The sequence below is a fragment of the Rattus norvegicus genome, chromosome 10 (genome assembly GCF_036323735.1).
Source record: "Rattus norvegicus strain BN/NHsdMcwi chromosome 10, GRCr8, whole genome shotgun sequence".
Taxonomy (NCBI): Eukaryota; Metazoa; Chordata; class Mammalia; order Rodentia; family Muridae; genus Rattus; species Rattus norvegicus.
Genome location: NC_086028.1, coordinates 43,114,197 through 43,127,979, shown reverse-complemented (window position 1 = coordinate 43,127,979; position 13,783 = coordinate 43,114,197). Strand labels below are relative to the sequence as shown.

At 45.2% G+C, this 13,783-nt stretch overlaps 1 protein-coding gene across 2 annotated transcripts; it reads right to left on the bottom strand.

Annotated features, from left to right (window-relative positions):
* Window positions 1-3,630: 3,630 nt before the first annotated feature.
* Lypd8l1 (LY6/PLAUR domain containing 8 like 1) lies at window positions 3,631-12,001 on the bottom strand. 2 transcript variants are annotated; one of them, XM_006246377.4, is made up of 7 exons: window positions 11,730-11,868; window positions 10,000-10,089; window positions 9,682-9,798; window positions 9,078-9,230; window positions 8,237-8,365; window positions 4,721-4,853; window positions 3,631-4,520 (listed from the first exon to the last, which is right to left on the bottom strand). In XM_006246377.4, exons 2-7 carry the CDS (start codon window positions 10,070-10,072, stop codon window positions 4,403-4,405), a joined length of 723 nt encoding a protein of 240 aa, XP_006246439.2. In that variant the 5' UTR covers window positions 10,073-10,089; window positions 11,730-11,868; the 3' UTR covers window positions 3,631-4,402. The 2 variants fall into 2 exon arrangements, with proteins under 2 accessions (XP_006246439.2, NP_113725.1); NM_031537.2 differs by lacking the exon at window positions 11,730-11,868 and adding an exon at window positions 11,909-12,001 and having other exon boundaries at window positions 3,634-4,520.
* Window positions 12,002-13,783: the final 1,782 nt, after the last annotated feature.

Sequence of the window (13,783 nt, the reverse complement as noted above, 5' to 3'; positions counted from 1 at the left end):
CATTCAGAACAAATTAGATGTAATCACAAACATGATTAGAAACCGGTGTAAGAAGTATGAATGAACAAGGCTCTCCCCACTAACCCTGGATCCGGCTTAGACACTGGGTGGAAGTGGAAGACTAGGGCTATGACCAGGGAAAGGCTGAGCTAAGCTAGTGGGTAAATGTGAGGTCTGTGCTATGTCACCTGGGAATGGTTGGGACACAGAGATGAAGATGTGAAGAGATTACATGTCTGAGGTTCCTAGCAGGTGCTGGGCCAAGAAAAAGAAGGCGAACATATGATTGGTGTTTGATGCTCCGTGGAGGTGCTGCCCAGTGCTAGGCACAGTGGAGGTCCCTGAGCTGAGCGTGGAGTTGATGTGCAATGGAAAGCTGTCGGCTGCTCTTCATTTCACTGGAGAGAGAGCCTGACAGAAGTGTCTCTAGATAATGGAGTCTCTTCAGGTCCTTCTTCCAATCATTAGGATAGCCAGGGAACCTGATGCTGGACCACTCATCCCAGGCCAAGTACCAGAAACTCTGGATGGATTTCTCTGAAGCAAGCTTTGCCACGACCACCATCTCTCTTTCCGAAATCTGCTTGTTTTAATCACACACGCACACAGCCCCAACCTATGTGAGTCTTCCTGTCAGTTGCTTTGGTCTTTTTTTTTTAATCTCACATGATCTTGCTAAGTAATAGAATTTGTCGAAGGTGAAACTTTCCATAGGACAAATAGTAATGACTTTACACATCCTTCTAAAAAGTTACTTGTGGTGTGACCGCAGTGTCCTAGAAGACCACGAGAGGGTGCAGCGGATCCCTGCAGCTGGAGGTGCTTACAGCTAGATTCAGGGCCTCAGCAGGAGCCACCAAGTGCTTTTAAAGCCAAGCTACCTCTCCAGTATAGTACTGTGCCCAACATTGTTGCTTACAAGGGATACCTAGCAAACCCAGGAATCAGTGTCCTTAACTGGATCAATCAGCTCTGAAACGGATACACTTCTGATTCAAAGTCAGATCGCAAATCATCACCACCAGCTTTCAATCTACAATGACAACACAACCCCATAATTAGCCATAAATCAGAATGACCCCAAAGACCCATTACAGAATCTACAGCCACTCGGTGGAGAACATTATGGAGCATACCTACAGACTGTATCCCTAGTTAGATCAGATTAGATGATTTGCCCCCCACTCTCCATGCGTCCACTCCTGAGAGGGGGCCGGATGCAGTGTACCGTCACCACTAGTATAATCTACCTGTAGCAAATCGCTAAGGTCCCCAGGTGGCTTCCACCAGAAGATACATCATCTTTCCCCACTGGGTAGCCAGCAGTCATTCCTGTAAGAGCCCACAAAGCCCATATGGCTAAACACCCCATGGATCCCCAGGCCACGCACACCAAAGCAGAAATTGCTGTTAAACCATGACACAAAGGAGCTGCCGCCACCCTACAAAGTGGCAGCAGCGTACAGGTAAGTTCTGAGGCCTTTTTCCCAGGACCCTCCCAGACACTGCATCCATACCCACAGCAGCTACTTGGCCCTGCAGTCTCCAGCGCAGAGTATAAATGGCAGCACATCTGAATCGAGGCACAGCGGAATCACGCAGAGGGCTAGGCTACACGCCCAGGTTCTTCCCCTGTATCCCCAGACGGTGCAAGACTGTGCCTGACTGTGCCTCCATGCTTGGCTCTCTACTGCTTCACACCTCAGGAGCCCCTGAGTCTCAGCACCATCTGCCCATCCTAATCCTGCCTTCAGTCCCCACTAAGCTGTGTTTCAGGCTTCAGAGTCAGCCAGGGCCAAGAGACCCACCTGCCGACATCACTTCCCCTGTTGGAGGAACAACAGGAACTGGGAGGACCTATCACCCCTGAAGACGTCAGTTGGCCTGTCGCCGCTACGGACATCCACTGAGGGCTTCAGGGGTCCCTGAGGCATCATCCACATTGACCTCAAGTGACAGAGCTGCTCAGAGTTGCCATGGAGTCCAAAAGGCGGCATGGTTAGAGCGAATAGAATGAAGTGAAGGAGGAAAGCAAAATAGGCTAAATTATCAGTTATGCCATGAGTGGTCACTAGGTGGAGATGCCCCCCTCCCCCCCCCCCGGCCCCTCAAATTTTGTGCCGTTTGGTTGGTTAGTTTCGTTTCCCTGTGTAGCCTTTGCTGACTTGGAACTCACTATGTAGATCAGGCAAGCCTCTAACTCACAGAGATCTGCCTGTCTCTGCCTTTGTAGGCCACCATGACTGCATCCCTTTTATCTTGATATGCCTCTCCCCACACCTTGGGTCTCTCTAAGATGTATTTCCTCTGATTGTGTGTGTGTGTGTGTGTGTGTGTGTGTGTGTGTGTGTGTGTGTGTGTGTTTCTCTTCCCTTTTTGTATTTTGTTTGTCATTTCTTATAGCTATGAATGCATTTTATTGAGATTTCCATACATGTACATATTACATTTTAATTAACCCCCCCATTCCATCCCCCCAATTCCTCTCCTATTCCCATCCCTTTCCCTCCTTTCACAGGCCCCACTTTTTAGTGATACCTGTACACACATGGATGCAGGGCTGTCTACTGGAGCATGCGTAGCCCCTCAGAGGCCATATCCCTGAAGGAAACTCAGTCTCCCTCCCAAGAAGACTTCAATTGCCTGTGGATACTTGGGTAAGGATGGTACATTATGATCCCCTCTCCCATCTAGGTGGGGATTTTGGCTGGCTTGATACTGTGTGACATTCAAACACAGGAAGATGGCTCAGTGGGTAAAAGCATTTGCTGTGCAAGTCTGGGGACCTGATTTCAAATCCCCAGCACCTACATGGGGCGGGGGACCTAAATATGACTGGCCATTGAAGCCTGTAATCCAAATGGCTGGGGGTGAAGTGGACCTTCAGATACATGGAAGGAAGGAAGGAAGGAAGGAAGGGAGGAAGGAAGGAAGGAAGGAAGGAAGGAAGGAAGGAAGGAAGGGAGGGAGGGAGGGAGGGAGGGAGGGAGGGAGGAAGGAAGGAAGGAAGGAAGGGAGGGAGGGAGGGAGGAAGGGAGGGAGGAAGGGAGGGAAGGGAAGGAAGGAACTGGCAGCCCTCTTCCCTCTCAAGCACCACTAGAAACCAGTTCCCTCAGATTCTCACAACTTTTTATTATTCCCCACCCCACCCCCGCCATTCTTGCTTTCATGGTGGGGCAGTGGCTTCTTGACTCCATCCTGCTGTGGTGTTTTCCCTCTGACTCTTGAGGTGTCCATCATCTGTCCACTTCAAAGCCCCCCATGTTGTTTATCACAGAAGAGAATGGGGTACAGGGGAAGATCGGTGAGAGTGGGAGCCAACAATGGAGAGTCTGAAAGGAAACAGGTTGGGAAAAAAAAGATACAAGCAGACAGTGCATCAAGAGGAGAAAAAAGAAAAGGAAACTGGCTTGTACAATCCACTGTATTCTGGCAATCTGAGTTGTGCCAGCTGTTCCACACTGGAGCAGCAGCTGGGCTGTACCTTCTGTAAATTTTTGTTCACTACAGTCATTCACTGTGAGCTCAAAAACCCCCTCATTTGATAATGATTACTCTAAAAGTGCTGTGACAAGAGAGTGTTCTAGATTGCTTTCTACTGCTATAATAAATACCATGACCCAAAGCAACTTGGGAAGGAAAGTCTTTATTTTATCTTACAGGTTACACCGTGGAGGAAAGCCAGGGCAGGATCTCAAGGTAGGAACTTGGAGACAGGAAATGTAGTATCATGGAGGTGCACTGCTTACTGACTGGCTCCTCAGGCTTATGTTTGTCCTCCTTTCTTTCTTTTTTTTTTTTTTTTTTTTTTGGAGCTGGAGACCGAACCCAGGGCCTTGTGCTTGCTAGGCATGTCCTCCTTTCTCATTCCTCCCAGGACCACTTGCCTAGGGATGGTACTGCCCATAGTGGGCTTGGTCCCACATCAAACATCAATCAAGGAAATGCTCCACGAATTTTTCTACAAACCAATCTGATGGAGGCATTTTTCTCTGTTGAGGTTCCCTCTTCCCAGGTGACCCTGGTTTGTGTCAAGTTGGCAAGACAAGATTATATATGTGGGTACACTGTTGTTGTCTTCAGACATACCAGAAGAGGACATCTGATCCCACTACAGATAACTGTGAGCCACCCTGTGGTTGCTGGGAATTGAACTCAGGACCTCTGGAAAAGCAGTCAGTGCTCTTAACCACTGAGCCATCTCTCCAGCCCAAGGCAAGATCTTTATAGAAATGATCAAATTAAAATGAGATCACTTTAGCCGGTTCTGGTTCTTGCTATTCTTATTGAAAGGGGGTTTTGATGCTACTACTTTTCCAGAAATGATGTCTTAGTTTCTTTTCTATTGCTGTGAAGACGCCATGACCAAGGAAATTTCCAAAAGAAAGAGTTTACTGAGCGTTCACAGTTCAGAGAATGACTCCATGACCATGATGGCAGGGAGCACAGCAGCAAGCAGGCACAGTGTGGGAGCAGTTGCTGAGCTCGTCTTTTGATCCGTGCTGAGAGAGGGGGAGTACCTGGAGTACAGAAAGAAGAAAGAGGTTTCTCAGTTTAAAATACAAGCAGCCACTGGCCTTTACTTCTGTTCTGTTGGGTAAAGGAGTCACAAAACGTTGTTGATGTGTATAAACAGGAAGCATCGTGGTAGTGACAGTAGCCGAAGGATCAAAACAAGGCTTTCATTAGGAAAAGACTAGCCAGAACAGATAAGACAGACCTGAGTGGGGGGCTCCCACTGACACAGGAGGTATCGATTTTAATATTATTCAAGATGATCACGTTCTTCAAGTTGCAGGCAGTCTGGGTTGCACAGCCCATGGCGTGTATCTTAATGAAGTCCTCCCTAATTCCTGTTAATGAAAAGACCCAAGAATCACTTTTTCTCTCTCATTTCATCTCCCCTTCTCACCCACATCCTTTGAAAGGAAACTGCTCAGAATGGTCCAGAATTTGTGACTCCCACCTCTGGGTGAGATTATGAGCACAGCTCCATCCATGTGGAAGTCGGGCCATCTTGTCCTCTGGCCCCACTGTCTCAGACACAAGACGAACAGTGAGACCTCTGGGTAACCATTCAGTAGGAGCTTGATACGGATGAGGAAGAAGGCCAGATGCAGGGTCTCGATTGTTGGCTAAAACCCTTCTTGTGAAACCTGCCTTCCCCACTCTATCCTTTTTCTCCTTCCCTACCTGGAGGAAAATTTGTGGATCTCTCACAAACTGATCCTTCTTCCGAGGTCTCCGAGTTCCCTATGAGTATAACTGTAGAATACACCAGACATCTCTTTCCCAACATAAGCTGAGGTAGAAGCCTGTCCCACTGTGGATGGTTTTAGTCATCTTTTGAATTCTGGGACACCACATTTTCCTCATTAACATCAACCCATCTAGACAAAGAGCCCTTCCCTTGCTTGCCCCAGAACTTCTGTCAAAATTCTTTCCAAGTAAAGTAAAAGCATAGCTTGCCTCCAGTCCCACCATTCTTAGTCTACCATTCAAACAGCACCCAAAACACCACTCATTCTATGGCTCCATGAGATTTTCCAAATATTGGTCAGGAAAGAGTTACCAGCCCCTCCCTCTGGCTGTGCATTCCAGAAAGAAAATTTCTACAGTTGTTTTCCAAGTTCCTACCTCAGTGGTTTGTGGGACCTATGAGGAACCATCTAGGAGAGGCTAAGGCTAACAGATGACTTTTATGAATTTGGCCCACCATTTTTGCTTTGGTTTGGTTGGGTTGGGTTTGGTTTGGTTTGGGGGTTTTGTTTGTTTTGTTTTGGGTTGGGGGAGTGTTTTTGTTTGTTTTGTTTTATTTTGTTTAGCATGGTCTGTGATAGGTGAGCTCTGAGAGGCAAGGCCCAAGAGACTTCATCCCTAAATTGCTTCTTGCTATTTATATGCCTCTTCTATCACTATTACATAGTCTAACAATTCCTGGGCCTCAGCACACCCTCTTGGGCAAATTTCCTGCAGATCAACATGAAGATGAGCTTTCATAAATTAATGCTATTTAGGTAAATTAATGATTTTATAGAATTCCTGCTTTGATTCAAATAAATTTTAAAAAGAAAGTATTAAGAAATGTTTTTACTTGTTTTTCTAGAAAGATGTAATAAGGTTAAAATCAAGAATAGAATGTGCCCACTCCTCATAAATATTAAGTAAAAGCTGCATAAAAAGAAACACAATGAGCTTTCATAATTACACTAAAAAGAGATATAGGCTTGGGACAAATTTGTGTTCAAGGAAAAACATTCAAGTCCAAGGATGAAGCCACAAGTGGGCACTGTGATAAAGCAAGGCCATGTAAAAAATGTTGCTTTGGACTTACAATGAGCTTACAGTATGAAACACTGTTCTCAACCCCTTATTGATACCTTTCTGTAACTCTTCTTTTTTTGTAACATTTTATCTATGAGGTAATTCTTTCTTTTTTTTTAAATCTTATTTTATTTATATGATACACTGTCGCTGTCTTCAGACACACCAGAAGAGAGCATCAGATCCCATTACACATGGTTGTGAGCCACCATGTGGTGGCTGGGAAATCAACTCAGGACCTCTGGAAGGGCAGTCAGAGCTCTTTTTTTTTTTTTTTTTTTTTTGGTTCTTTTTTTTTTGGAGCTGGGGACCGAACCCAGGGCCTTGCACTTCCTAGGCAAGCGCTCTACCACTGAGCTAAATCCCCAACCCCTCAGTCAGAGCTCTTAACCTCTGAGCCATCTCTCCAGCCCCCATGGTAGTTCTTTCTTACATAGAGAACTTTTTGTCTAAAAACTACAAAAAGCTGAAAGCAATAAAGAAGGTAGTGTAGCCATTTCTGTGTTGTCTGCTTTTTTTTTCCTTTGCTTTCTTTTCTCTCCAGTTCAAAAGAGTCGATGAGCTCCGAGCCTCTTCTCTAACCAGTCAGGGACTCCTGTCTGACTTGTCAGAAAAAGGAGCACAAGCAATAAATCCTTACCGAATTTCCAGCTCCTACACAGCACATGTTAATCACCAGGAATCAGAGATTAACTAAGCACAAATAAGGAGAGAATGGCAGAGTAAGATGTTATTAGCACTGATTTAAGCACAGAACAGTAAGAAAGAGTTAAGTTTTCAGTGTTTAATAAAGGACAGAGAGTTGTAAGATAAAGATACAGTGCTTACTAAAGCACAGAGAGTTATGAAGCAAAGATACAGAATTTAATAAGGTACAGAGTTATAAAATAAAGATACAGTGCTTACTAAAGCACAGAGAGTTAAAGAGAAAAGAAGCCAGTGGTTTTCAGCCACAGAATAAGCAAGAGAGTGTTAACTTTCCAGAGACTGTCAGCTTCTGGCCCCCAATACAGTCAGAGTCAGAAGGCTGGAGGTCATCAGTCTTTTGGCCTCCATCAGTGCTGTGTTCCACCTCAGCTCTGAACCCTAAAAGGCCAGGGCAAACCCCTGGCAGGACCATTTATAATAAATATATATTTTTCTCTTAGTAAATGATTACATGTTTTTCTAAATTAAGAGTGACACCAGGTAAAACTTGAGCGCTTGTGCTAGGCTTTGGTTGCCACAACGGCAGTAGTGGTAAAGACATCTAGCACTGAAGTGCCATTAGCCTACACTTCCAGGACGTCATAGCAACACAGGTACCCAAATCTGACTCTTCCGTGACAAACAGTTACATTCCTTCATGCCCATCCCTTCCCATCCATCCTTAACTCTTACCTCCCAACAAATGACTCCTTCCAAACCTTAGGAGCACTTAGCCCCATACGACCACTTTCTCCATGTGGAGACAGGTTTCAAAGATGCCCCAAGCAGCCAATTGGCAGCTCCCACCTATGTCCAATCAGGGTTGATCTAAACTACCAACAGTCTATAAGAGGAAATAATGTGTCGATTCTGAGATAGAGCATTAAATCCACAGCTCCCCGTCTCTGTCTGTGTCTCTACTTTACATCTGCTCTGAGGAAAGCCAGCAGTGAATCATGAGAACATTACAGTAGACCATAAAGAGACCATAAGTAAAAGAATTGAAACGAGTGAGCTGGGAACAGAAGTTGACCAATGAACAGAGCACCCTAGGAACACTCTGAGCCAGGCCCATGCACGTGGCCATCCTCAGGTTACAGATTGACACATTCTGAGATATAGTATATATTCACTGTTTTTCAGTTGCTACATTTGGCATAATTCACTACATAGTGATGAATGGCCTGCTGTGCCCTTAACAAAACATTTGAGGGAATAATCATACCTTGGCCAGTGACATTAACACACGTCGTCTGTGCCCCTGTGCACTTTAGGGAGACTGGCCTACACGTGCCAAGTTCACTGTAGCAGGTTGGACATTCAACACCATTGGGTTGTAAAGACAATGGAGACACTGAATGGAAAGAGAAAAGTTTTCATCTCGGGAAACAGGCAGAAGAAACATGTCTATCCATGACTCATCTAATGCAAGGTTTTCCCAGGATTCTACCAAAAAGCGTTGCAGTGGGGATGAACTGGGAGGAGGTGCAGGAGAAAGGCACTGGGGTGAGAGCACCATGGGGGACCTCATGGGGATTCAGAGCCATCCTCACCTTCATCAGTTACTCTGCTCTCTGCCATGGAGAAAAAGTCCTAGGTAATGGGAGAGGAGATGATCCGTTTTCTAAAAAGGGTTCCGCTCGTAAGTTGAGAGGGATGGCCCAGGTGTGGTCCACACACACCTGTGCTCCCAGCTACTCTAACATGGGAGGCTGAGGCAGGAGGACTGCTTGAACTAAGAAGTTAAAGACAAGCTTCCAAAACACAGCAAGACTACTTCTCAACAAAACAAAAAATGAACCTTGGGGATTAAATAGGTGAGAAAAGGCCATCAGTCAGAGGGGCAGAGCAAAGCTGTTAAACCATGAGAAAATTTAGAGAAAATCCCCAAGACCAAGTCCTGCCATCTAAACCCCACTCAGTCTACCTCACAGGAGAAGAGTCTATGTGTAATTCAAACCATTTCCAAGGAGCGCTACAAGAAGACAAGCATCTGTGATGAGCCCCCATGGAACAGCAAAGGAGATATGAGCAGAGAGTGGAGGTACAGAGACAGCTACACTCACCATTAATGGGCTTGTTGTTGCACTGTTCACTGTAGCAGCATTGATGGTTATAACTAAACATCCAATCAATCCCCAGTGTTGCCGAGAATGCTAGTTCAGTACAATTGTCTTCAGAACAGCCTCTCTGCTCAACTCTTCGGTTTAATAGAAGTACTGTGAAGTAAACAAACACACCCCCCCCAAGAATTGTTATCTCCTGAGACAGAGAGGATGACGCATCCAGTGGTAAGAAGTCTGTCCCTTCATTCTCTCTGTCTTTGTTTCTCTTTCCTCTGAGTCCCTTTGTGATTGTTTCGGAGAACCAATCAACAGAGGGACAGTTTGGTGCAATGGAGACAGTGTCCAGTAGTAGATTGTTCACTAAGGATGCATGGTGCCATGAATTTGATCCCTTGCATGGCAAAAAAAAATGTGTGGGCTCACTCTTCACTCTCCAGTAGCCCTGTGAGGTTGATTTGAGAAACAGAACCGGAATCTCTCAGATTTATCCCTAGTGACTACACCCAGTATCATCATCCCCACTATCTCCCAGAAGCCCACATTCCCAGCTCCATCCTTGAAGGAGCTGAAGGTAAACTAGAAGTAAGACTGAAGAGTGGCTTACGTGGGACTGCAAATTCCTGCAGTTGGGAGAAACAACCTTTGGAGAATTCACAAGATCTAGTAGTATTATGTAAACATCTTCCACCAAAGCATGTTTTTCTTATACAACCATAACTCTCTGCGGAAAAGAAATAAAAATGCTCAGAAAGCTGTCCCAAATCTCTGCAGCTACCGACAATGTTTCCCAGGGGTCAAGGAGCCACGAACGTTGAAGGGACTCCTGGAGGCTTGAGTGGTCTATGAAGTTCTCCTAAGGCACCTTATTGCTCAACTCCCACTTTTCCCATCCTTGAAACGAAATGTGCCTTGCTCCTCTTACCTGTAGAGCTGACAGATAAGTGAGAGATGATGCAGACAGTAAGGAGGCACTTCAGGACCAAGAACCAGGACATAGCAACTCCCAAGACCACTGCACAAGGAACAAGTAAGAACAAAGAAATCAGGGCTAAGGGGCTCAGCTTTTGTAATCCAGCAAACCAAATGCCAGGCAATATTGTCTGCTCATCATGTTTGTATGTACATATGTATTTATGTATGTATGTAGTATGTATGTATGTATGTATGTATGTATGTATGTATGTATTCTACAAGCTAAATTTTATCAAACACTGGCTTTATGCTGGATGCGGCCATTTAGAAAGATGCAAAACTGGAAAAGATGCTACATCAATCATCGAGGAAGCAAGGCAAGTACCATCCTTCCCTAGGAAGAACTTTTGCTCATGGAAGCATTCTTCTTGCATGGGTCTGGAAGGTACTAGCTCTCTTTCCACTGCCGAAGTGGCTGAGTTGGTCAAGAAATGACTCCTCCGGGGAGCAGGTAGAGACTCTCTGTGTGCTAGAAAGTTCTGGGTTGTTGTGCTCATCAGCTCTTTAGCTAAGGACATGGATTCACCACTTCCAAAGCCACCAGGTCACAAAGACATGGTCCCCACCACCATTCGTCACAACCACACACTAGAAATGTTCACCAAGAATTACTCCTGATTTTCTGAGAAGGAGAGAAAATCCAGTGTTCTCAGCTGGAGACAGAAGGAAAGGGTGAGTGTTGAGGACAAGCTCTTTCTGTCCTTATTGCTGCTGACTTCAATAACCTAGTGATCATTGTAAACTGTTAGAGTTTGTGCATGCAGTCAAGTGCACTAAATTGCAACTGATCTCCTAGAGACAGAGACCATGAGAACAGCTCTTCCTGTGCTCAGGAAGGGAGGGAGGTTATATAAAGGCCCTGAAGCCTCTGTGAGCATGCAGGAGTCTCCTGTGTGCAAAAGTTATATAATGGAGCTTGGTCATGGTGAGTGTGGCTAGCATTTCCTCAGGAAAAACCCCAGCATTGCTTCAGTAAAGTCCCATCCCTTCCTTTCTCCTGGACTCATATGCAACTCTGCCAGTGTGGGACTGTGTTTCTCTAGATCTTCGTCCTCTTTCTGCCCATTTTTATGCCAAACTCTTGTTAGGACAGAAGCACTACATTTCTTTGCAATGGAGAGAAACAATAAGCTATGGGGACTCATGCATCCTCACCTTACTGCAATCATCCAGATTTTTATCACATACTCTCAAAGTCCAGGACTGTATGCTGGATGTGCAGGCTGTGAGGACCTTCCTGGGAACCCAATGTGCTAAATGTGGAAGAAGGCAGGGGCTGCAGGAAAAGCACATCGGGGGTGTCCAGACACTTCAGAAGTTGGTGTGTAGAGGTATAGGAGGAGGGACACTGGAATTCTGGGCAAGGGAAAGGGTCTTGTTGCCCACACTAAGTTGACAAGAACTTCGGCGGACACAGAAGCATGTTCTTGGAAGTTTGCCACACCCCAGGTGTGGCAGGTGAAGATGGTCATGATGCCTGATGAGGAATCCACTATCCATTCCAAAGAGTACTAGTTAGGGAGCAATCTATTTTCAAGGCCTATACAAAGATGATGAGCAAGGTTTGCTAGGCTGATCCTGATGGTCTTTCTAGAATTATGTCACCAGGACCTCCTTGCATTTTGCCAGCCTAGAAAGGAATAGTGAGTTTCCTAACAACCCAGCCTCCAAGCCACTTACCTTGATATCCTCTGCAGGACCCTTTAGTCAATGTCCAAGACTGTACATTTTACTCCTCTCTTACCTGCTCAGATTATTAAGGCTTCTAGTTCTGGACCAAATCTCCCTGACCAGCTGAGGAAGCTGGAGATAGGGAAGGATCCCACAAAGAAGATGTGAGGCCAAGAGGCCAGACTTACAGCAGAGCCTGCGACGAGACTTCGATTAACCTCAACTGGGCTGTCACCCACTGCCAGTGGTCTAGATTCTGCACAGCAGGCCAGTCAGAAATAGGCTTGCTCTGTCACTATGAACAGCAATCTGAGGCCACTGCCATTTATCAGTGAAGAACAAAGCATACCACCCCCACTGGCCAGGAACTACCCAATTGTACCACAACTTCCTACTCCTGAGCCAAGGCATGGTGAAATCTCCATGATGACAACCAGTGAGGTATGTGCTAACTTGTGATTACTGTGGGGAAAGTAGCAGATGCAATTGCACAGACACGAGTGCTTTCTGGAGACCTGGAGAATTCACCATCTTTGTTTTCTATCCCATGTGCATTTGGAATGGTCCCACAGACCCCCTCAAGGACTCTCCATCCCATGCTCATTCTTGGCCAGAAGCATCATTCTTCAGACTGTGGCAGCCAACAGGGCATCTGCAGAGACCTAGATGCCCAGAGGTGACAGTCTTTCTCATACTGTGGGATCATCCTGCAATCTGACAGCCCTGAGTTATAGGTGACTTTATCCAATGGGAGCCTTAAGAAGTCTCTCTCCCCGCTATGGGTCTCCTCTCATTAGAAGAATCTGATACCTGGGTCTAATGTCTGTAAGAGAAGAGGGCTGGGCTTCATTTTAGGAGATATCGGACTTCCAGAACACTAGCGCCACACCTGCTGAGAGGCAGAGTATTAATCACAGACTTCAAAATATAATTAGAGTTATTGGAAATCAGAGCCTGGGCCCAACAGCTCTAATCAACCATGTCTGACACCTATTAATAAAGCCAACTAAACAGGTAAAAATAAAGAACATAAAAAAAGAGATGTATTCAATGCAGCCACACTGGAAAGAGGGACAAAGAGGTTTGCTGAACCATCTCCCAAGTCTATCTTTTGGATCCTGACATGAGGTTAAATCTTAAGTATAAAGCCAGTTACATGCCTACATAAGTAGTCCTGGCCAAATCAGAGGAACACACACACACACACACACACACACACACACACACACACACCCTACTTGACATAATAACAAAGTCAAGTCTTATCTGAATTGCAAACATGCATTCTAAAATCTCATCAGGAAAATATAATAGGTCTGAAATAGGCCAAAGACCACAGAATGGAGACTACTGTAGCATACAAACTGTTAGTCGCTCACTAACCCACAGTCATAAAAAGAAGGGAGGATGTGGTCAACAGACATTTTGAAATGGAAGAAAACCAATGCAATTGTTCTTGAAGTGATGAAATAGTGAAAGGGAAGTGAGATCCTAAAAAAAACAGAAGAGTTCTAATGTTCTTACCACAAAGAAATGGCCAGTGCTTGAGAAGATAGACATGATTATCAAGATGTAAACATAAAACAGTGTATACATGTGTTGAGATACCAACATCTTACTCCACAGATATAAGTAATTTTCTTGTCAAAACATACACATTGTGTGTGTGTGTGTGTGTGTGTGTGTGTGTGTGTGTGTGTTATGTATATAACAAACAGCAATGAAGAGTATGAGAGCAGAGGGGATAACAAAGGCATCAAAGATCACAAACTGTGTCTAGATAGCATTCTTAATCTTTAGCAGCCACCCTATCAACAAGGTGACCAAAGAAAGGGGAGTGTGTTGTGGTGGAGGTAAGTTGGTAGAATACTTACGTAGCACACATTTGGTTTGATTCTCAGCATTTCAAAAACCTGGGCATGGTGACAAAGACCCATAATCCCAGCACTCAGGAAGACCATAAGTCCAAGGTCATCCTCATATACCCAGCAAGTTTCAGACCAGTTTGGATTACATAGAACAAAGTCGTAAGAAAGGTAGAGTGGGAAAGAGGTTCTTGACTT